The sequence below is a fragment of the Manacus candei genome, unplaced genomic scaffold, assembly GCF_025592945.1.
Source record: "Manacus candei isolate 608988 ecotype Guabito, Panama unplaced genomic scaffold, ASM2559294v1 h1tg000148l, whole genome shotgun sequence".
NCBI lineage: Eukaryota > Metazoa > Chordata > Aves > Passeriformes > Pipridae > Manacus > Manacus candei.
Genome location: NW_026138196.1, coordinates 1,536,598 through 1,559,307, shown reverse-complemented (window position 1 = coordinate 1,559,307; position 22,710 = coordinate 1,536,598). Strand labels below are relative to the sequence as shown.

At 56.1% G+C, this 22,710-nt stretch overlaps 7 protein-coding genes across 12 annotated transcripts in view; 6 read left to right on the top strand and 1 right to left on the bottom strand.

Annotated features, from left to right (window-relative positions):
• LOC127463015 (feather keratin B-4-like) overlaps nt 1-20,930 on the bottom strand; it is a 29,949-nt gene extending 9,019 nt beyond the window's left edge. Inside the window, exons 1-2 of the mRNA XM_051771986.1 lie at nt 20,832-20,930; nt 1,790-1,923 (exon numbers count right to left, since the gene is read on the bottom strand). The gene's annotated coding sequence lies outside the window, so the exon portion shown is untranslated. The remainder of the gene's footprint in view (nt 1-1,789; nt 1,924-20,831) is intronic.
• On the top strand, nt 309-11,008 carry LOC127462986 (feather beta keratin-like). Its single transcript, XM_051771925.1, has 2 exons — nt 309-502; nt 10,653-11,008. The coding sequence occupies exon 2, from the start codon at nt 10,673-10,675 to the stop codon at nt 11,006-11,008; it is 336 nt and encodes a 111-aa protein (XP_051627885.1). The 5' UTR covers nt 309-502; nt 10,653-10,672.
• Nucleotides 762-1,097, top strand: LOC127462988 (feather beta keratin-like). The gene has a single exon (XM_051771927.1). The coding sequence runs from the start codon at nt 762-764 to the stop codon at nt 1,095-1,097; it is 336 nt and encodes a 111-aa protein (XP_051627887.1).
• Nucleotides 4,727-16,093, top strand: LOC127463017 (feather keratin B-4-like). Of its 3 annotated transcripts, none has more exons than XM_051771992.1 (2): nt 4,727-4,851; nt 15,547-16,093. In XM_051771992.1, exon 2 carries the CDS (start codon nt 15,567-15,569, stop codon nt 15,909-15,911), a length of 345 nt encoding a protein of 114 aa, XP_051627952.1. In that variant the 5' UTR covers nt 4,727-4,851; nt 15,547-15,566; the 3' UTR covers nt 15,912-16,093. The 3 variants fall into 3 exon arrangements, with proteins under 3 accessions (XP_051627952.1, XP_051627951.1, XP_051627950.1); XM_051771991.1 differs by lacking the exon at nt 4,727-4,851 and adding an exon at nt 10,289-10,413; XM_051771990.1 differs by lacking the exon at nt 4,727-4,851 and adding an exon at nt 15,183-15,307.
• On the top strand, nt 4,727-20,191 carry LOC127463022 (feather beta keratin-like). 4 transcript variants are annotated; one of them, XM_051772006.1, is made up of 2 exons: nt 4,727-4,851; nt 19,653-20,191. In XM_051772006.1, exon 2 carries the CDS (start codon nt 19,673-19,675, stop codon nt 20,006-20,008), a length of 336 nt encoding a protein of 111 aa, XP_051627966.1. In that variant the 5' UTR covers nt 4,727-4,851; nt 19,653-19,672; the 3' UTR covers nt 20,009-20,191. The 4 variants fall into 4 exon arrangements, with proteins under 4 accessions (XP_051627966.1, XP_051627965.1, XP_051627967.1 ...); XM_051772005.1 differs by lacking the exon at nt 4,727-4,851 and adding an exon at nt 10,289-10,413; XM_051772007.1 differs by lacking the exon at nt 4,727-4,851 and adding an exon at nt 15,183-15,307.
• Nucleotides 5,111-5,446, top strand: LOC127462987 (feather beta keratin-like). Its single transcript, XM_051771926.1, has one exon. It carries the CDS (start codon nt 5,111-5,113, stop codon nt 5,444-5,446), a length of 336 nt encoding a protein of 111 aa, XP_051627886.1.
• LOC127463019 (feather keratin B-4-like) overlaps nt 19,289-22,710 on the top strand; it is a 41,573-nt gene continuing 38,151 nt past the window's right edge. Inside the window, exon 1 of the mRNA XM_051771993.1 lies at nt 19,289-19,413. The gene's annotated coding sequence lies outside the window, so the exon portion shown is untranslated. The remainder of the gene's footprint in view (nt 19,414-22,710) is intronic.

Genomic DNA, 22,710 nt, shown 5'->3' with positions numbered 1-22,710 from the left:
AGCCTGAGCAGCCTCAAGTTTTCCAGGTTCTCTCCTTTGATCTCAATCATGATTCCAGGGGATGAGCTCTCTTTCATCCCTCAAGAATTGCTCCAAAGGACTATGACCTTTCCAAGTTGATGGAGAGTGGCCTCCCCAGGACATCAAATGGCTCCCTCAGCATTCCTGGGTACAACACAATGACTGATGGACATCCAGTCACACAGAACAAGAGGATCCACAATCCACAACACATCCAGAAACCACAGTACACGAGGGCCACAAAATCACCTCACTGATGACATCACACCTCTCTTGGGCTTGGTTGTTTTTTCAGCCCGCTCTGACACACATCCAACAATCCAACCCTCCCAAATCCCAACTCCTCAAAGCTGCCGCCAGCTGACAGGGCTGGGCCAAGGCTGTGCCGCCCCTGCGGGAGCAGCATAAAAGCCGGCCCAGCGCCTCTCTCCCTGCCACGCTTCTCCTCAAGCCTTCTCCTGCCTTCTCTGCCCACCACCAGGTGAGCCTCCAGCCCCTCACAACCCCCTCCTGCTCCTGCCACACCGCCCCCCTGGCCCCTCTCTGCCAGCACGCTCGCACCCAGCCTCAGCAGCCCTCACGCCTCCCCACAGCCCCACACCAGCCTCCCCACTGCCCAGCCCTCCTGCAACACCGCCCCGAGCACCTCCAGCGCCCGCAGCTGCCCACCACCCCTCTCTGCTCTCACCTTCTCTCACCTTCTCTTGCCTGCCCTCCCAGGGCCCCTCCACACCACACCCATGGCCTGCTACGACCTCTGCCGCCCCTGCGGACCCACCCCGCTGGCCAACAGCTGCAACGAGCCCTGTGTCAGGCAGTGCCAGGACTCCACCGTCCTCATCCAGCCCTCCCCCGTCCGCGTCACCTTCCCAGGGCCCATCATGACCTCCTTCCCCCAGAGCTCCGCCGTTGGATCCACCGCAGGGGCTGCCCTGGGCACGGAGCTCAACGTCCAGGGACAGCCCATCTCCGGCGGCTTTGGCTACGGCCTGGGCTATGGCCGTGGCTTTGGCTACGGCCTGGGAGGCCTGGGCTGCTCTGGCCTGGCAGGCCTGGGCTGCTCCGGCACCTGCTGACTGTCCTTGCCATCACAGCTGACACCCCTGCACCTGCCCTTCTCACTCTGGCACCAATATCTCCTGCAAGCAAAGCACCTCGGCTGATGGGCGCCCTACTTGCACCTCAGACTTGCTCTTTTGCACTGGCTCCTCCTTTCTTTTTATTCTGTTGTCTCAATAAAGTTCTCCTGCATCAAAGCCTGAGACGCCTCTGCCTCCTGTATTCTACCAGGGCTTTTACAAGTTCACTTCCTTCGCAGCCAGGCCTCAACAGGCCATTGGGGTATGTGGAAAAGGGCTGCAAGACCCCTCCTAGGAAATATCTCACCAGCACCACCAACAGCAGCAGCACTGTCTGGCTCCTGAGGGTCTGTCACAACGTTACACCAGCCCATCACTCATCACACAGAGGCTTTGACATGACAACACTCCCTGGGACACCCCAACCCTTTGCTCTCACCACAAACACCTGCAGTCCCTCTTACACCATCTTCCCTCACAGACACGTCCCAGGACCAGCCACACAAGGCCCCATGTCCTTGTCCCCTCGTGCTCCAAGGACCTTGGGGAACCCATCCAGGCTGTCCAGCTCACCACCCACCCTTCCGTGGGGTCCTCAGCTCACCCAGCTCTGGGCCCTTGTTGCACTGTCCCTCTGGCTGCCCGCTCCCCATTCCTCCTGCCTGGGAGTCCCTGGGCCAGCATCTCACCTTGTTGTGGGTCTTCAACTGATCCCTGGTGGAGATGCCCCGGCCACCATCCCCTGCTCACTGCAGGGCCCCACAGGGACCCATTCTGGGGGTCTCTGCACCACCAGCCTCCCTCTCCAGGGGCCCTGCATCACCTGTGTACGTGAACCCAAGCCCCCATCCCTCTGCTCTCACGTCCCACAGCAAGTCCCCTTTGGGAGGTCACTGTCACTGAGGATTCCTCAGGCACAGCCTGGAGACCTTGGAACCAGGGGCAGGGACAAGCCTGGCACCCTGTTCTGCTGACAATTTGGGGCTCTGCAGGGTTGGGGTTGATCTTTGCAGGACATCAAGTGCCCACCAAGCACCTCTCTCAGTCCCTTCCCTCTGGTGGACAGAAGAGAGAAGAAGATGGAGAAAGGCTCCTGAGTGGAGTTAAGGACAGGGAGTTCAGTCACCAATCACCATTGTGGGCAAAACAGACTCCACCCAGGGAAATTATTTTAATTCCTTAAAAATCAAACCTTCGAGTAAGATAATGGGACAGAAAACCAAACCTTAAATACCTTCCCTTCACCCCTCCCTTCAGCCACCCTCAACTTCACTCCCCAGTTCTCTGACCCCTCTCCCCAAGTGGCTCAGGGCGATGGACAAGGTGGCTTGGGGTCAGTTCATCCCATGTTGGTTTTGCTGTTCCTTCCTCCTCACACTCTGCCCCTGCTCCAGCGTGGGCTCCATCCCACACACACAGTCTCCAACGGGGGCCTTCCCATGGGCTGCATTTCCATACAAACGGCTCCAGCCTGGCTCCCTCCCAGAGGCTCAGGCCTTCAGGAACATGCTGCTCCAACGGGGCTCTGGAGGGGCTCCCAAGTTCTGCCAACAAACCTCCTCCATGGCGGGCTCCTCTCTCCATGGGGCCACAGGTCCTGGCAGGAGCCTGCTCCAGCTCGCCCTCCCCACGGCCTCACAGCCTCTTTGGGCACTCCCTGGCTCTGCTGGCAGCTCCTCCTGGGGCTGCAGCTGCATCTCTGCTCCACCCTGCACCTCCAGGGGCTGTGGGGGGACAGCCTCACCCACCATGCTCTGCTCCACGGGCTGCACAGCACATTCTGCTACAGCCCCTGGGCCACCTCCTCCCCTCCCTCGGCACTGCCCTTCATCACCCAGACTTCTTCCTCTCCCATGTTTCCTCTCTTCCAGCTCCTCTTGAGCACTAATTGTGCCCCTTCCAGATCAGGTTGTTATCACAGATTGGCTGCATCAATGAGGATTGCCTCTGCTTTGTCCAGCAGCTCATCCAACATGGAGTCTGTGGGAACTTGCTGTGTCACACACCAGGGAAGCTTCTGGAACCTTCTCCCAGAAGCCACACCTGCAGAACTCTTGAGACCAAAACCTTGTCAGCTGAACCTGATCCACTCAGATACAACCTTAGCAGCAGCAGAGGCAACCAGACCCCCAGAGAGCACACCCAGTGGGCAAGGCTGAGCCTAAAACCAGGCTGTGTGAGCTGGGAGAAAGCTGGAGAGGAATCCAACAAAATGGAAGGAAAAGCCCCTCATGCACGGCACAAACTCTTCTTTGGACACTGGGCTTCAACCAAAGCACAAGCCCTGTGACCCCAAAGGGTAAACTTGCTGACAGCAGAGCACAGCCAGTGACAAAGGCCGGGCTCCAAGACAGGCTCAGTGAGCTGGCAGTGAGGCTGGAAGGAATGAATGGGATTGAAGGGGCAGCCCCTCACACCCGGCACGGCTGCACAGCCCAGACCAGCCCGACAGGGCTGAGAGGGAATGGGGCCCCTCTAAACAACTCACCCACAAACCACAGCCCCCCGAGGGACACAGGGTGACCTCACTGATGACACCCCACCTCTCCAGTGCTGTGGTCCCATCAGACAAATGCCCTGACCCCCATATTTCATGTAAATCCTCCCAACAACCAACTCCTCAAAGCTGCCCCCAAGGTCAGATGGACGCGGCCTCGAGAGCAGGACATGGAATCACAGAATTCCACAAAGGAGCATCTGCAAAATGACACAAGAGTTGAGAGGAGCCCACTGACCATCCACTAGTAATTAGTTTTTTACTCACAGGTACAGGGTGTTACAAATTACAGCTTATACGTTGGGAAACCTTATTGCTTATTAATATAATAAGTAAATTAGCCATACGGACCCAGCTAGCTTGGGGGTTCAACTGCCAAATCCTCTTTATTGAAATGAGACTACTCCTTATATATGGGTTCAAATAGTGACATGTGACACCCTTGACAAAACAGCAGGGGTATCTCGTTTCCCATGTGCATGGGAGTATTTCTGGACTTCATTTCCCAGGATGCCTCATGCACCATCCCTCCTAAAACCCGACTCCTACAAAACCTCATGGCTTGAATGTGGAAGAAGGGAATGGGTGCCACAGACCAGCCTGGGCAAAAAGGGATGGAGCCCCATTTGGTCTTTGTTTATTGAATTTCTTCAGAAGGTCAAAAAATAAAGTTTAAATGACAAAGTACCTTCTGAGGAAAATTTCAGAAGTCCAAATGGACCATAGGAATGTAACCGGACCAGCCTGAATTCAGCCTGAGCAGCCTCAAGTTTTCCAGGTCCTCCCTCTTCATCTCAATCATGATTCCAGGGGATGAGCTCTCTTTCATCCCTCAAGAATTGCTCCAAAGGACTAGGACCTTTCCAAGTTGATGGAGAGGGGCCTCCCCAGGACATCAAATGGCTCCCTTAGCATTCCTGGGTGCGACACAATGACTGATGGACATCCAGTCACACAGAACAAGAGGATCCACAATCCACAACACATCCAGAAACCACAGCACACGAGGGCCACAAAATCACCTCACAGATGACATCAAACCTCTCTTGGGCTTGGTTGTTTCTTGAGTCCTCTCTGACACTCATCCAGCAATCCAACCCTCCCAAATCCCAACTCCTCAAAGCTGCCGCCAGCTGACAGGGCTGGGCCAAGGCTGTGCCGCCCCTGCGGGAGCAGCATAAAAGCCGGCCCAGCGCCTCTCTCCCTGCCACGCTTCTCCTCAAGCCTTCTCCTGCCTTCTCTGCCCACCACCAGGTGAGCCTCCAGCCCCTCACAACCCCCTCCTGCTCCTGCCACACCGCCCCCCTGGCCCCTCTCTGCCAGCACGCTCGCACCCAGCCTCAGCAGCCCTCACGCCTCCCCACAGCCCCACACCAGCCTCCCCACTGCCCAGCCCTCCTGCAACACCGCCCCGAGCACCCCCAGCGCCCGCAGCTGCCCACCACCCCTCTCTGCTCTCACCTTCTCTCACCTTCTCTTGCCTGCCCTCCCAGGGCCCCTCCACACCACACCCATGGCCTGCTACGACCTCTGCCGCCCCTGCGGACCCACCCCGCTGGCCAACAGCTGCAACGAGCCCTGTGTCAGGCAGTGCCAGGACTCCACCGTCCTCATCCAGCCCTCCCCCGTCCGCGTCACCTTCCCAGGGCCCATCATGACCTCCTTCCCCCAGAGCTCCTTCGTTGGATCCACCGCAGGGGCTGCCCTGGGCACGGAGCTCAACGTCCAGGGACAGCCCATCTCCGGCGGCTTTGGCTACGGCCTGGGCTATGGCCGTGGCTTTGGCTACGGCCTGGGAGGCCTGGGCTGCTCTGGCCTGGCAGGCCTGGGCTGCTCTGGCATTTGCTGAGGGTTCTTGCCACCACAGCTGACAACCCTGGACCTGCACTTCTCACTCTTGCACCAATATCTCCTGCAAGCAAAGCACCTCAGCTGATGGTCGCCCTACTTGCACCTCAGACCTGCTCCCTTCCACTGGCTGTTCCTTTCTTTTTACTCTGTTCTCTCAATAAAGTTCTCCTGCATCACACCCTCTCATGACTCCTTGTCATTTTTTCTCCCAGTTGTCTCACAAACTCCCTTGGCACAAAGCCAGGCCTCAACTGGCCACTGAGGGGGTGCACAAGAGCCACAAGATCCTTCTTATCAACTAGGACACCACCACCAACACACAGACTGGCACAGCTTGAGGGTCCTTTCTGAGCAGGGGACCAGCCCATCTCCTGCTACACCGAAGGCTTCCACACAACACTGCTCTTACCTGTGCACGCCACACCAAGGGCTCTGGCATCCAGCACACCCTGCACAAACTATTCCCCAGCAGGACTCCTCAACCCTGCCAGCAAACAGAGCCACAAAATCCTCCTGTTGGCCAGCAATTCTTCAGTGCAGCTCATTCAACCCCCTGCTCATGCAGGGACAGCATCAGTGGGCTTTCCAGGACCATGTGCAGTTCAGCTTTAGATCCCCCAGGACAGAGGACCCACCACCTTTTCCACTCTGTCAACACCCACATGCTGAGGAAGGCTTGGTTTCCTTTCCCATGGAATTCCACCTCTTGTCACCTGGGCAAGGGCTTCTTGTCGTGCACCAGTGCATTGCTGACAAGGGCTTGGCTCCCTGGGCTTCATTCCCTGCCAGCAGGGATTTACACACTGATGACACCCCCAGTCTCTCCTTGTCCCCTGGCAGTCCAAGCCCTCTCAGCTTCTCCTCTAGACAATTCTGTGTCCTGGTGTCCCTGTTCTGGTCTTTTGCCCCAGAAACAGGACTTGGCATCTTTCCTCACTGAACTCCAGGAGATTCCTCCATGGCCAGGACATCAGGTCGCTCCCTCAGCACTCCAGGCTTCACCCCACCTTTCCCCAGGGACTATTGCACACCCAGTGACACAACCCCCCTCTCTGGGGGGATCCCTGAGACCCCCACACTCCCTGGCACCCCCAGCCCAGCCCTGCACTGGCCCAGTGTGCTGGTTTAAAAGTTAACCAGCAGGGGGAATGAACCCAACTCAAAGGAGAGATTATAAGTCAGAATAACAATTTATTAAAATAATACAGTAAGTACAATAATACAAACAAACAATTGGTCTCAACCCACAAAACCCCAAATGTATAACCCAGTGCCCTGGGGCCTGAACAAAGTGGTGTTCCTTGGGCCCTGTTTGAGTCCAAAGTAAAGGGAGAGGGGAAGAACCTGCTGGTGGGAGAGCTGCTGCAGTCTGGCCAGAACTGGTGATCGCAGTCCAGTGGTGGTCTAAGTCTGGTTGAGAGCGATGAGATGCAGCCGTCCTCTGGATCCCACGAGTGGGTTCCAAAATGTTCCAAAACTCCAAGATTATATATCCTCCAGTTCAGGCAGGAATGCTTGGTACTCCCCTCAGGGCGGGGAGTTCACAAAGGGTGTGAGGACAGAAACATCCTCCTATCTCACAGGCCTCTTAACACCTAGTTTATAGCCTGAGGAGTCAGGCTCTATGGGCAGAGGGTGCGAATAGTCTATTGACAACAATAGTCTAGTTTCTGGGAAATGACATGGAAGGCTATAGAATACAGTTTTGGGTTACACCCACCATGATGAACTGATCTCAGCTGTCCTAACTAGGACACCCAGCTGCCTCTTGCCTGCCAGGCCCTGCAGCCCCAGCAATGCCCAGACAAACATCCCCTTCCTGCATCCCCTCCTCTTCCTCCCCAACACCTCTGCTGCCCTGGGGGACAACCCTCAGCACACTCAGCTCCCCTGCATTTCGGCACCTGCTGGCACTCAGCACAGCTCCTGGCAGGCTGCAATCAGCCCAACTCAGCCCCACTTAGCAAAGGCACTCAGGGAAGAGGCAGAGAACTGCAAACCTGTCCCTCTATCCGGAGCACCTGGAAAATTGGGCAGAAGATCCTACAGGGTGGAACTGGAAGGCTTTGAAAGGACAATGCAACCATCAGCAACAGTCAGGGGGGGCTCACTAAGGGAAAGTCTCTCCTGCCTCATTTCATATCTGTCATGGTTTGAGATAGCCCCAAAATCCAATCCCCTAGCTCCATTCCCCCTCCCACATCTCAACCTAATGTGAGATGGGTTTTTCCAGACAAAACACACACCAGACTCAAAGTGGGGAAAGGGAATATATTACAATGACTATACAAATAAATACCACCTCACATTATACACACGATCACAACTATCTCTACTACGACATATAGTATTTACAGTGGACCAGATCTCTTCTCTCCTCCAAATAAAAGTCCAGGAGGGAAAGAAGGACAGATCCCTTCTAGTCTCTGAACAGCAGCATCTTCTGAGGCAGCAGTCTTTCTGTCTTCTCCACATGCAGCAGCTGATAGCTGGATTTCTGCCAGCATCCACGAGGGAGGTATTCAAGCCTCTCTCGGCCCCATCGCCTCCAACCGAGGGGTCTTCCGTGGGCTTCGTAACCCCAGACAAGGTCGTATCACCACGTCATATCACGAAGACACAGGGGGGTCTTCGTGACGGTCTGGTATCTCCAGGAGACTCAGCTCCTTGCAGGGCCTCTGTGCCCTGCCTCCAGGCTGCCACCGTGGCAGCAGTGCGAGGGGGGGGGGAGCCAAGGTCAACTCCCCCCACATTCCTCTGGCCATCCCGGTCCAACTCCAGGACGCTCTGAGCTTCTCAGCTCCTCTCTCTCTCTGGTGCTGCATGTCTAAAACTCTTCTCCTAAATAGGAGTCCATGTCCCTCTTCTCCAAGAGGGGTCTCAAGGGAGTTTTAGGGGATCTGGTACAGTCTTACCCCCAGAACTCTGTCTCTCAGACTGCTGGCTCTCTTTCTCCTCGGCTCTCTTTACAGGAGTCTTCTCTGGTGCTGCATGTTGTTTCTGTTGCTTCTTGGTCTTATCTCTGGCTCTCTGCCACGGTTTCTCTGGTCAGTGCCTGCTGCTGCTCTGCGCCCATGGAGAAAAAACATCTCCCGGCATAACTACAGGCACCTAGCCCAGCTTTATGCTGTTCCAGGTCCCTGCAGCCCCCCCCAGCCAGGGGCTGGGAGGGCCCAGAGGGCCCAAGGGGCTCAGAGCCCCTTCCTCGTGGCTCTACAACATGGCCACCTCTCCTACAACAACCCAAACTACAATTCATCTCTTCCGGTGAGCTTGTGATATGTTTACATTTCTGCAGGAGCGCCCATTGGACAGAATTCCAAAACTTCCAGGGGTTTCCACCCCTTGGGGTCTACCACTTTTCTAGCCTCGGGGGTAAAACAAGATTCTAACCACGACAATATCCTTCTGTGTTTATGCCCCTCCACTCAGGCATGAAGGGAATGTGGTGGATGCAGTTTGTTGGGCTTTTAGTCAGGTTGATGCTCCTGTCCCTCACTGCACCCTCCTGGACAAGACAATTGTCCAGCTGTGGAGGAGCAGCACAGGCAGCAGTGGGGGAAGCCCTGGGGGATGACAGAGCTCCAAGGGGGACAGTGACTGGGGCTCCATCTGCCTGCTGACCCATCCCCAGCGCTGGGCCCCAGGGCTCCAGGGCAGCGCCACTTCTCTCCCACACTTTGATCCATGCTCTGCAAGCAGGACAAGTGGCCAGCAAGAGCCAAAGGCCATCGGGCAGCCACTGTCCCCTGCAAATTGCCCTCTCCTCAAGGCTCTTCTTTGCCACTGGCAGTGTGGTCAGAATACAGGAACGGATGGAAATGGTGTAAGACCAAAGCTCCAGCCTGGAAGGTTCAGAAAATCAGCCCCCCCAAAACAGCTCCTGAAGCAGATCCTGAAGCAGAAGCTGCACTGCTGAGGCTTTCACACTTTCCCAGCTCATACAGGAACACCCATACCATGGCAGAGGAGTAAAGAGGAGCCCACTGACCTTCTAATAGCAATTATTGTGTTTTGGCTCAGAGCTGCAAGATAGCAAAACTTACAGGTTCAAAAAAACCTTATGACAAAAATACAGGATACGTAAATTAAGGTCATAGACCAGCCTGGGCAAAAAAATGATCCAGCCTGAGTTTGCTGTTTGGTCACTGGATTATTCATGAGCTGAAGAAACACGGTTTAAATGATAGAATATGCTATTGGGCAATTTTGGAAGATCCAAATGGAACATAACAGTGGGTAGGAGCTCACCCTGACCAACCTTGAGTTTTCCAGATCATCCCTCTGCATCCTGTTCAAGAGAGGGGGAGAATGAGCTCTCCTTCAGCCATCAGGAAGTGCTCCCAGGCACCATGACCTTTCCAGGCTACGGGAGAGTGACCTCCCAGGAACAAAAAGCAGCTCCATCAGCATTCCTGGGTGCAGTAAAATGATTTATTTCCATCCAGTTCCACAGAAGAGGATTCACTCTGCACAACAGAACCACAAACCACAGCAGACGAGTGGCATGAGGTAACCTCACTGATGACACCTCTGCCTCCAAAGCTTCGCTCAGGTTTACAAACCTCCCTGAAATGCTCTTCCCATGCAAATCCTCCCAATTACAGCTCACTCTCAAAAGTTGCCGCCAAGGTCAGATGGACACAGACTGAAAGGCAGGACATGACAACGCAGAGGAGAGGATGGAAAACAGCGCCCAGCTCAGGACTGGCACAGCAGGGACACGTGGGGACCTCACTGATGACACCACCAATTTTCTTGGCCTTTTTGTTTATTCAGCCCTCCCTGACACACATCCAACCATCCAACCCTCCCAAATCCCAACTCCTCAAAGCTGCCGCCAGCTGACAGGGCTGGGCCAAGGCTGTGCCGCCCCTGCGGGAGCAGCATAAAAGCCGGCCCAGCGCCTCTCTCCCTGCCACGCTTCTCCTCAAGCCTTCTCCTGCCTTCTCTGCCCACCACCAGGTGAGCCTCCAGCCCCTCACAACCCCCTCCTGCTCCTGCCACACCGCCCCCCTGGTCCCTCTCTGCCAGCACGCTCGCACCCAGCCTCAGCAGCCCTCACGCCTCCCCACAGCCCCACACCAGCCTCCCCACTGCCCAGCCCTCCTGCAACACCGCCCCGAGCAGCCCCAGCGCCTGCAGCTGCCCACCACCCCTCTCTGCTCTCACCTTCTCTCACCTTCTCTTGCCTGCCCTCCCAGGGCCCCTCCACACCACACCCATGGCCTGCTACGACCTCTGCCGCCCCTGTGGACCCACCCCGCTGGCCAACAGCTGCAACGAGCCCTGTGTCAGGCAGTGCCAGGACTCCACCGTCCTCATCCAGCCCTCCCCCGTCCGCGTCACCTTCCCAGGGCCCATCATGACCTCCTTCCCCCAGAGCTCCTTCGTTGGATCCACCGCAGGGGCTGCCCTGGGCACGGAGCTCAACGTCCAGGGACAGCCCATCTCCGGCGGCTTTGGCTACGGCCTGGGCTATGGCCGTGGCTTTGGCTACGGCCTGGGAGGCCTGGGCTGCTCTGGCCTGGCAGGCCTGGGCTGCTCTGGCATTTGCTAAAGGGTTCATCACAGCTGACACCCCCTGCACCTGCCCTTCTCACTCTTGCACCAATATCTCCTGCAAGCAAAGCACCTCGGCTGATGGTCGCCCTACTTGCACCTCACACCTCGTCCATCCCACTCCCTGCTCCTCTCTCTTCACTCCTTTGACTCAATAAAATTCTCCTGCATCAAAGTCTCTCAGGTCTCCTCTTTTTTCATTCCAGTGGTTTTACATCCTCACTCAGCACAAGGCCAGGGCTCTACAGCCAGTGAGAATCTGGAAAAAGGTCACAACACCTTTCTTAGCAAATCTGTCACCACCACTAACACAGACGGGCAATGGAACAGGGGTGGAGGGGCCCTGCCACAACATGGCACAAACCCATCACCTGCCACACCAAAGGCTTCCACACAACAAGGCTCTCCTGCACACGCCTCTGCCAAAGTCTCTCTGCGCCAGCACACACTGCACAAACTCTCTTCCCCACCACGACTCTTCAACCTTTCCAGCACAGACACAACATCAGCCACTTGGCCAGGATGCACTGCAAGTGCTTCAACCCTCCTGCTCAAACTAGCCCTGCAAGAGCAGCTTGGCCAGGACCATGGCCAGTTCAGCCTTACAGCTCCAGGCACACAGACTCCACCTCCTCTGCCACTCTCTCACCTCCCTCACACACAACAAGCCTTACCTTCTTTGTCCATGCAGTTCCATCTGTTTCCCTTGTGTCCAGGGCCCCTTGTCCTGCCCATGTGTTCTGCTGACAAGAGCTGGGCTCCCTCCACTTCAGTCCCTGCCAGCAGGGATTCACACACACTCATGACACTCCCCTGGCCAGCCCTGTCTCCTCCTGCCAGTCCCAGCTCTCTCAGCCTCTCCTCTAGCCAACATCCTCCGGCCTCTTTAGAATCTTGATGCTCCTCAACTGCTCTGCATTCCCCAAGTCCATCAGCTTCTTCCACTGCACAGCCCAGCACTGCCCACAGACCTCACATGGCACATCACCAGTGCTGAGGAGGCAGCAAGAGTCACCTCCCACTGCTTGATCACACCTTGCCCAATCCTCACCTGCAGACTCCTTTTCCCACACTGGTTCATGGCCACCTCTTGGGCCATTTGTTCTCCACCAGGAACACAAAATCTGGTCCTAAGAAGAGATTAATTCTATGAAAACAGTTGATCCAGTTGATCTCCAGCCTTTCCTTCGACCTGGACTGACCCCTCCCTACAAACAGGACTTTGCCCCTGCCCTTGCTCAACTCCAGGACGTGACCATGGCCATCACCACTCATTTTTGCAGTCTTGGTCCAATGGATGCAGCTCCTGGGCTACAGCACTGCACACTTGTTCCCACCTGCACTTTGGGACACTCAGCCCAAGGCTCTGGGCCCAGCCCTGCACACACTTCTCACCCCACCACACTGGGCACTGACACAGCCCGGCCTTGTTTGCACTCTCTGCCATCACGCAATGCTTGTGTCCAACAACCCTGGACACCTCCAAATCCTCTTGCTGCCCCTCAGACAGAAAAGATGCCCAGACAAGGGACCTCGCTCCCTGCCACTCAGCCCAGGACAGGGCCCAAAAGGCCCCAGCTATCAAAACCTTCAAAGCAGGAGGGGCACCAAAACCCCCAGAGAGCACAGTCAGCAGGAAAAGTCAGGTCCAGTGTCAGGCTTAGCCAGGTGGAAGCAAAGGGGAGAGGAATGGAAGGTGAGGGAAGGGGCAACACGTGTGAAACTCCAGAGCAGCCTGACAGGGCTGGGATGCTTTGGGGCCCCTCCTCACAACACACCCCCAAACCACAGCACACCAGGGACATGGGGGCACCTCACTCATCACACCCCATCTCTCCAAAGCTTTGCTCCCATCTTCAGCCCTCCCTGACATGCACCATCAACTCCAGACTTTGCTCTCTAATACTCACAGTTCAAACCTGCTGCCAAGGTCAGATGGACACAGCCTCAAAGGGAGGACATGGAAACAAGGAATTTCACATGGAATGCCTTTCTTGTGACAGCATAGGAGAGAGAAGTATGCCAACTTTCCTCTAGTATATAGAGTTATCTGCTAACAGGTACAGGATATTACAACGTATTAGTTTTCTTACAACTTAAAACTTAAGAAATCTCGTGGCTTGAATGCGGAAGGAGGGAATTGATGGCACAGACCAGGCTGGGCAAAAAGGGATCGAGCACTGTTGGGTGTTTGCTTACTGCATTTCTTCAGGAGGTCAAGAAATACACTTTAAATGACAGAGTACGTTGTCCTGTAAACTTGAGAAATCCAAAAGGACCATAGCAATGGGAAAAGTTCAGCCTGAGCAGCCTCTGGTTTTCCAGTTCCTCTCTCTGGATCCCATTCAAGAGACAAGGCCATGAGCTCTCCTTCATTCATCAGGAAGTGCTCCCAGGCACTGTGACCTTTCCAAGGTCATGCAGAGTGGCCTCCCCAGGACATCAAATGCCTCCCTCAGAATTCCTGGGTTCCAAACATTGACTGATTGTCCTAGTTAGGACAGCTGAGATCAGTTCATCATGGTGGGTGTAACCCAAAACTGTATTCTATAGCCTTCCATGTCATTTCCCAGAAACTAGACTATTGTTGTCAATAGACTATTCGCACCCTCTGCCCATAGAGTATGGTGGGTGTAACCCAAAACTGTATTCTATAGCCTCCCATGTCATTTCCCAGAAACTAGACTATTGTTGTCAATAGACTATTCGCACCCTCTGCCCATAGAGCCTGACTCCTCAGGCTATAAACTAGGTGTTAAGAGGCCTGTGAGATAGAAGGATGTTTCTGTCCTCACACCCTTTGTGAACTCCCCGCCCTGAGGAGAGTACCAAGCATTCCTGCCTGAACTGGAGGATATATAATCTTGGAGTTTTGGAACATTTTTCAACCCACTCGTGGGATCCAGAGGATGGTTGCATCTCATCGCTCTCAACCAGACTTAGACCACCACTGGACTGCGATCACCAGTTCTGGCCAGACTGCAGCAGCTCTCCCACCAGCAGGTTCTTCCCCTCTCCCTTTACTTTGGACTCAAACAGGGCCCAAGGAACACCACTTTGTTCAGGCCCCAGGGTACTGGGTCATACATTTGGGTTTTTGTGGGTTGAGACCAATTGTTTGTTTGTATTATTGTACTTACTGTATTATTTTAATAAATTGTTATTCTGACTTATAATCTCTCCTTTGAGTTGGGTTCATTCCCCCTGCTGGTTAACTTTTAAACCAGGACACTGATGTACGTCCAGCACACAGAACAAGACGGGGCCCCACCGGCACAAAGAACCGATAAACGACAGCACAGCAGGGCTACAGGTTGACCACACCAATGGCACCCACCTGCCAAAGCTTTGCTCACATCTCCAGCCCTGCCTGACACACACTTGGCAGGCAAATCCTCCCAAACACAACACTCACCTCAAAGCTGATGCCAGGGTCACATGGACACGGCCTCAAGGGCAGGACATGGAATCACAGAGGTGATTCCCCAAAGGAATGTCTGCACCAGGACACAAAAGGAGAGAGCAGCACACCAGCTCTCTGCCAGCAATTAGTGGCTTTTGCTCACAGCAACACAAGGCTGAGAATGACAGGTTACAAGTTATGGAACCTCCTGGTTTGAATGTGGAAAAAGGGAATGGAAATCCCAGACCAGCCGGGGAAAAAAGGGATCAAGTCCTGTTGGGTCTTTGTTTATTGCATTTCTTAATCAAGTCAAAAATACAGTTTAAATGAAAGAGAACATTGTTCTGTAAATTTGAGAAATCCAAATGGAGCACAACAATAGAACAAGTTCAGTCTGAGCAGTCTCTGGTTTTCCAGATCCTCTCTCTCGATCCTATTCAAGAGACAAGAGGAGGAGCTCTCCGTCATCCATGACGAAGCACTCCCAGGCATTGTGACCTTTCCAAGGCCTTGGAGAGTGTCCTCCTCAGGACATCAAATTGCTCCCTCAGCATTCCGGGGTGCAACACAATGACTGATGGACATCCAGTCACACAGAACAGGAGGATCCACAATCCACAACACATCCAGAAACCACAGCACACGAGGGCCACAAAATCACCTCACTGATGACATCACACCAATCCTGAGTTCGAGTTGTTTCTTCAGCCCTCCCTGACACACATCCAACCATCCAACCCTCCCAAATCCCAACTCCTCAAAGCTGCTGCCAGCTGACAGGGCTGGGCCAAGGCTGTGCCGCCCCTGCGGGAGCAGCATAAAAGCCGGCCCAGCGCCTCTCTCCCTGCCACGCTTCTCCTCAAGCCTTCTCCTGCCTTCTCTGCCCACCACCAGGTGAGCCTCCAGCCCCTCACAACCCCCTCCTGCTCCTGCCACACCGCCCCCCTGGCCCCTCTCTGCCAGCACGCTCGCACCCAGCCTCAGCAGCCCTCACGCCTCCCCACAGCCCCACACCAGCCTCCCCACTGCCCAGCCCTCCTGCAACACCGCCCCGAGCACCCCCAGCGCCCGCAGCTGCCCACCACCCCTCTCTGCTCTCACCTTCTCTCACCTTCTCTTGCCTGCCCTCCCAGGGCCCCTCCACACCACACCCATGGCCTGCTACGACCTCTGCCGCCCCTGCGGACCCACCCCGCTGGCCAACAGCTGCAACGAGCCCTGTGTCAGGCAGTGCCAGGACTCCACCGTCCTCATCCAGCCCTCCCCCGTCCGCGTCACCTTCCCAGGGCCCATCATGACCTCCTTCCCCCAGAGCTCCGCCGTTGGATCCACCGCAGGGGCTGCCCTGGGCACGGAGCTCAACGTCCAGGGACAGCCCATCTCCGGCGGCTTTGGGGCCGGAGGCTACGGCCTGGGCTATGGCCGTGGCTTTGGCTACGGCCTGGGAGGCCTGGGCTGCTCTGGCCTGGCAGGCCTGGGCTGCTCCGGCACCTGCTGAAGGTTCTTGCCACCACAGCTGACACCCCCTACACCTGCCCTTCTCACTCTTGCACCAATATCTCCTGCAAGCAAAGCACCTCGGCTGATGGGCGCCCTACTTGCACCTCAGACTTGCTCTTTTCCACTGGCTGCTCCTTTCTTTTTATTCTGTTGTCTCAATAAAGTTCTCCTGCATCAAAACCTGAGACGCCTCTGCCTCCTTTATTCTACCAGGGATTTTCCAATTTCATCTCCTTCACAGCCAGGCGTCAAAAGGCCAGCAGGGTGGGTGGAAAAGGGCCACAAGACCCCTCCTAGGAAATATGTCACCACCACCACCAGCAGGAGCACTGACTGGCTCCTGAGGGTCTGTCACAAAGTTACACCAGCCCATCACTCATCACACAGAGGCTTTGACATGACAACACTCCCTGGGACACCCCAACCCTTTGCTCCCACCACAAACACCTGCAGTCCCTCTTACACCATCTCCCCTCACAGACACGTCCCAGGACCACCCACACAAGGCCCCATGTCCTTGTCCCCTTGTTCTCCAAGGACCTTGGGGAACCCATGCAGGCTGTCCAGCTCACCACCCACCCTTCCGCGGGGTCCTCAGCTCACCCAGCTCTGGGCCCTTGTTGCACTGTTCCTCTGGCTGCCCGCTCCCCATTCCTCCTGCCTGGGAGTCCCCGGGCCAGGATCTCACCTTGTTGTAGGTCTTCAACTGATCCCTGGTGGAGATGCGCCGGCCACCATCCCCTGCTCACTGCAGGGCCCCACAGGGACCCATTCAGGGGGTCTCTGCACCACCAGCCTCCCTCTCCAGGGACCCTGCATCACCTGGGCACATGACCCCAAGCCCCCATCCCTCTGCTCTCACGTCCCACAGCAAGTCCCCTTTGGGAGGTCACTGTCACTGAGGATTCCTCAGGCACAGCCTGGAGACCTTGGAACCAGGGGCAGGGACAAGCCTGGCACCCTGCTCTGCTGACAACTTGGGGCTCTGCGGGGTTGGGGTTGATCTTTGCAGGACACCAAGTGCCCACCAAGTCCCTCTCTGTGTCCCTTCTCTCTGGTGGACAAAACAGAGGAGAAGAAGATGGAGAAAGGCTCCTGCGTAGAGTTAAGGACAGGGAGTTCAATCACCAATCAACATTGTGGGCCAAACAGATTCTACCCAGAGAATTTCATTTCATTCCTTAAAAATCAAACCTTCGAGTAAGATACTGGGACAGAAAACCAAACCTTAAATACCTTCCCTTCACCCCTCCCCTCAGCCAGGCTCAACTTCACTCCCCAGTTCTCTGCCCCGTCTCCCCAAGTGGATCAGGGCAATGGACAAGGTGACTTGGGGTCAGTTCATCCCATGTTGGATTTGCTCTTCCTTCCTCCTCACACTCTGCCCCTGCTCCAGCGTGGGCTCCATCCCACACACACACTCTCCAACGGGGGCCTCCAATGGGGGCTACATTTCCATACAAACGGCTCCAACCTGGCTCCCTCCCATGGGCTCAGGCCTTCAGGAACACGCTGCTCCAACGGGGCTCTGGAGGGGCTCCCAAGTTCTGACAACAAACCTCCTCCATGGTGGGCTCCTCTCTCCAGGGGGCCACAGGTCCTGCCAGGAGCCTGCTCCAGCTCGCCCTCCCCACGGCCTCACAGCCTCTTGGGGCACTCCCTGGCTCTGCTGGCAGCTCCTCCAGGGGCTGCAGCTGCATCTCTGCTCCACCCTGCACCTCCAGGGGCTGCGGGGGGACAGCCTCACCCACCATGCTCTGCTCCACAGGCTGCACAGCACATTCTGCTACAGCCCCTGGGCCACCTCCTCCCCTCCCTCGGCACTGCCCTTCATCACCCAGACTTCTTCCTCTCCCATGTTTTCTCTCCTCTCTTCCAGCTCCTCTTGAGCACTAATTGTGCCCCTTCCAGATCAGGTTGTCATCACAGATAGGCTGCATCAATGAGGATTGCCTCTGCTTTGTCCAGCAGCTCATCCAACATGGAACCAGTGGGAACTTGCTGTGTCACACACCAGGGAAGCTTCTGGAACCTTCTCCCAGAAGCCACACCTGCAGAACTCTTGTCAGCTGAACCTGATCCACTCAGATCCAACCTTAGCAGCAGTAGAGGCAACCAGACCCCCAGAGAGCACACCCAGTGGGCAAGGCTGAGCCTAAAACCAGGCTGTGTGAGCTGGGAGAAAGCTGGAGAGGAATCCAAAAAAATGGAAGGAGAAGCCCCTCATGCCTGGCACAAACTCTTCTTTGGACGCTCGTCTTCAATCAGAGCACAAGCCCTGTGACCCCAAAGGGTAAACATGCTGACAGCAGAGCACAGCCAGTGACAAAGGCCAGGCTCCAAGACAGGCTCAGTGAGCTGGCAGTGAGGCTGGAAGGAAGGAATGGGATTGAAGGGGCAGCCCCTCACACCCGGCACGGCTGCACAGCCCAGACCAGCCCGACAGGGCTGAGAGGGAATGGGGCCCCTCTAAACAACTCACCCCAAAACCACAGCCCCTGAGGGACACGGGGTGACCTCACTGATGACACCCCACCTCTCCAGTGCTTTGGTCCCATCAGACAAATGCCCTGACCCCCATATTTCATGTAAATCCTCCCAACAACCAACTCCTCAAAGCTGCCCCCAAGGTCAGATGGACGCAGCCTCGAGAGCAGGACATGGAATCACAGAATTCCACAAAGGAACATCCACAAAATGACAGAAGAGGAGAGAGGAGCCCACTGACCATCCACTAGTAATTATAGTGTTTGCTCACAGGTACAGGATGTTACAACTTAGGAGTTATACATTGTGAAATCTCATGGCTTGAATGCGGAAGAAGGGAAATGGCATCACAGAGCAGCCTGGGCAACAAGGGATCCAGACCCGGTGAATGTTTGTTTCTTTCATATCTTCAGGAGGCCAAGAAACAAAGCTTAAATGACCAAGTACCTTGTCATGAAAATTGCAGAAATCCAAATGGACCATAGGAATCGAGCGTGACCAGCTTGAATTCAGCTTGAGCAGCCACAAGTTTTCCAGGTCCTCCTTCTTGATCTCAATCACAATTCCAGGGGATGAGCTCTCTTTCAGCCCTCAAGAATTGCTCCAAAGGACTATGACCTTTCCAAGTGGATGGAGAGTGGCCTCCCAAGGACATCAAATGGCTCCCTCAGCATTCCTGGGTGCAACACAATGACTGATGGACATCCAGTCACACAGAACAAGAGGATCCACAGTCCACAACACATCCAGAAACCACAGCACACGAGGGCCACAAAATCACCTCACTGATGACATCAAACCTCTCTTGGGCTTGGTTGTTTCTTCAGCCCTCCGTGACACACATCCAACAATCCAACCCTCCCAAATCCCAACTCCTCAAAGCTGCCGCCAGCTGACAGGGCTGGGCCAAGGCTGTGCCGCCCCTGCGGGAGCAGCATAAAAGCCGGCCCAGCGCCTCTCTCCCTGCCACGCTTCTCCTCAAGCCTTCTCCTGCCTTCTCTGCCCACCACCAGGTGAGCCTCCAGCCCCTCACAACCCCCTCCTGCTCCTGCCACACCGCCCCCCTGGCCCCTCTCTGCCAGCACGCTCGCACCCAGCCTCAGCAGCCCTCACACCTCCCCACAGCCCCACACCAGCCTCCCCACTGCCCAGCCCTCCTGCAACACCGCCCCGAGCACCCCCAGCACCCGCAGCTGCCGACCACCCCTCTCTGCTCTCACCTTCTCTCACCTTCTCTTGCCTGCCCTCCCAGGGCCCCTCCACACCACACCCATGGCCTGCTACGACCTCTGCCGCCCCTGCGGACCCACCCCGCTGGCCAACAGCTGCAACGAGCCCTGTGTCAGGCAGTGCCAGGACTCCACCGTCCTCATCCAGCCCTCCCCCGTCCGCGTCACCTTCCCAGGGCCCATCATGACCTCCTTCCCCCAGAGCTCCTTCGTCGGATCCACCGCAGGGGCTGCCCTGGGCACGGAGCTCAACGTCCAGGGACAGCCCATCTCCGGCGGCTTTGGCTACGGCCTGGGCTATGGCCGTGGCTTTGGCTGCGGCCTGGGAGGCCTGGGCTGCTCTGGCCTGGCAGGCCTGGGCTGCTCCGGCACCTGCTGACTGTCCTTGCCATCACAGCTGACACCCCTGCACCTGCCCTTCTCACTCTTGCACCAATATCTCCTGCAAGCAAAGCACCTCGGCTGATGGGCGCCCTACTTGCACCTCAGACTTTCTCTTTTCCACTGGCTCCTCCTTTCTTTTTATTCTGTTGTCTCAATAAAGTTCTCCTGCATCAAAGCCTGAGACGCCTCTGCCTCCATTATTCTACCAGGGCTTTTACAAGTTCACTTCCTTCGCAGCCAGGCCTCAACAGGCCATTGGGGTATGTGGAAAAGGGCCGCAAGACCCCTCCTAGGAAATATCTCACCAGCACCACCACCAGCAGCACTGACTGGCTCCTGAGGGTCTGTCACAAAGTTACACCAGCCCATCACTCATCACACGGAGGCTTTGACATGACAACACTCCCTGGGACACCCCAACCCTTTGCTCTCACCACAAACACCTGCAGTCCCTCTTACACCATCTCCCCTCACAGACAGATCCCAGGACCACCCACACAAGGCCCCATGTCCTTGTCCCCTCATGCTCCAAGGACCTTGGGGAACCCATGCAGGTTGTCCAGCTCACCACCCACCCTTCCGCGGGGTCCTCAGCTCACCCAGCTCTGGGCCCTTGTTGCACTGTCCCTCTGGCTGCCCGCTCCCCATTCCTCCTGCCTGGGAGTCCCTGGGCCAGGATCTCACCTTGTTGTAGGTCTTCAACTGATCCCTGGTGGAGACGCCCTGGCCACCATCCCCTGCTCACTGCAGGGCCCCACAGGGACCCATTCAGGGGCTCTCTGCACCACCAGCCTCCCTCTCCAGGGGCCCTGCATCACCTGTGCACGTGACCCCAAGCCCCCATCCCTCTGCTCTCACATCCCACAGCAAGTCCCCTTTGGGAGGTCACTGTCACTGGGCATTCCTCAGGCACAGCCTGGAGACCTTGGAACCAGGGGCAGAGACAAGCCTGGCACCCTGCTCTGCTGACAATTTGGGGCTCTGCGGGGTTGGGGTTGATCTTTGCAGGACACCAAGTGCCCACCAAGCCCCTCTCTCAGTCCCTTCCCTCGAGTGGACAGAAGAGAGAAGAAGATGGAGAAAGCTCCTGAATGGAGTTAAGGACAGGGAGTTCAGTCACCAATCACCATCATGGGCAAAACACTCTCCACCCAGGGAAATTCATTTCATTCCTTAAAAATCAAATCTTTGAGTAAGATACTGGGACAGAAAACCAAACCTTAAATACCTTCCCTTCGCCCCTCCCTTCAGCCAGGCTTAACTTCACTCCCCAGTTCTCTGCCCCCTCTCCCCAAGTGGCTCAAGGCGATGGACAAGGTGGCTTGGGGTCAGTTCATCCCATGTTGGTTTTGCTCTTCCTTCCTCCTCACACTCTGCCCCTGCTCCAGTGTGGGCTCCATCCCACACACACAGTCTCCAATGGGGGCCTTCCCATGGGCTGCATTTCCATACAAACGGCTCCAGCCTGGCTCCCTGCCACGGGCTCAGGCCTTCAGGAACACGCTGCTCCAACGGGGCTCTGGAGGGGCTCCCAAGTTCTGACAACAAACCTCCTCCATGGTGGGCTCCTCTCTCCATGGGGCCACAGGTCCTGGCAGGAGCCTGCTCCAGCTCGCCCTCCCCACTGCCTCACAGCCTCTTTGGGCACTCCCTGGCTCTGCTGGCAGCTCCTCCTGGGGCTGCAGCTGCATCTCTGCTCCACCCTGCACCTCCAGGGGCTGCGGGGGGACAGCCTCACCCACCATGCTCTGCTCCACGGGCTGCACAGCACATTCTGCTACTGTCCCTGGGCCACCTCCTCCCCTCCCTCTGCATTGCCCTTCATCACCCAGACTTCTTCCTCTCCCATGTTTTCTCTCTTCCAGCTCCTCTTGTGCACTAATTGTGCCCCTTCCAGAACAGGCTGTGATCACAGAATCCCTGCATCCTCCAGGATTGCCTCTGCTTTGTCCAGCAGCTGATCCAACACAGAGCCAGTGGGAACTTGCTGTGTCAGACACCAGGGAAGCTTCTGGAACCTTCTCCCAGAAGCCACACCTGCAGAACTCTTGAGACCAAAACCTTTTCAGCTGAACCTGATCCACTCAGATCCAACCTTAGCAGCAGTAGAGGCAACCAGACCCCCAGAGAGCACACCCAGTGGGCAAGGCTGGGTCTAAAACCAGGCTGTGTGAGCTGGGAGAAAGCTGGAGAGGAATCCAACAAAATGGAAGGAGAAGCCCCTCACACCTGGCACAAACTCTTCTTTGGACGCTCGTCTTCAACCAGAGCACAAGCCCTGTGACCCCAAAGGGTAAACTTGCTGACAGCAGAGCACAGCCAGTGACAAAGGCCAGGCTCCAAGACAGGCTCAGTGAGCTGGCAGTGAGGCTGGAAGGAATGAATGGGATGGAAGGGGCAGCCCCTCACACCCGGCACGGCTGCACAGCCCAGACCAGCCCGACAGGGCTGAGAGGGAATGGGGCCCCTCTAAAAAACTCACCCCAAAACCACAGCCCCCGAGGGACACGGGGTGACCTCACTGATGACACCCCACCTCTTCAGTGCTTTGGTCACATCAGACAAATGCCCTGACCCCCATATTTCATGTAAATCACCCAAGAACCAACTCCTCAAAGCTGCCCCCAAGGTCAAATGGACGTGGCCTCAAGGGCAGGACATGGAATCACAGAATTCCACAAAGAAACATCAGTAAAA

What these genes read in the sequence shown, in the direction of transcription:
- LOC127462988 (XM_051771927.1), top strand. Translation starts at nt 762, where the DNA reads ATGGCCTGCTACGACCTCTGCCGCCCCTGCGGACCCACCCCGCTGGCC.
- LOC127463017 (XM_051771992.1), top strand. Translation starts at nt 15,567, where the DNA reads ATGGCCTGCTACGACCTCTGCCGCCCCTGCGGACCCACCCCGCTGGCC.
- LOC127463022 (XM_051772006.1), top strand. Translation starts at nt 19,673, where the DNA reads ATGGCCTGCTACGACCTCTGCCGCCCCTGCGGACCCACCCCGCTGGCC.
- LOC127462986 (XM_051771925.1), top strand. Translation starts at nt 10,673, where the DNA reads ATGGCCTGCTACGACCTCTGCCGCCCCTGTGGACCCACCCCGCTGGCC.
- LOC127462987 (XM_051771926.1), top strand. Translation starts at nt 5,111, where the DNA reads ATGGCCTGCTACGACCTCTGCCGCCCCTGCGGACCCACCCCGCTGGCC.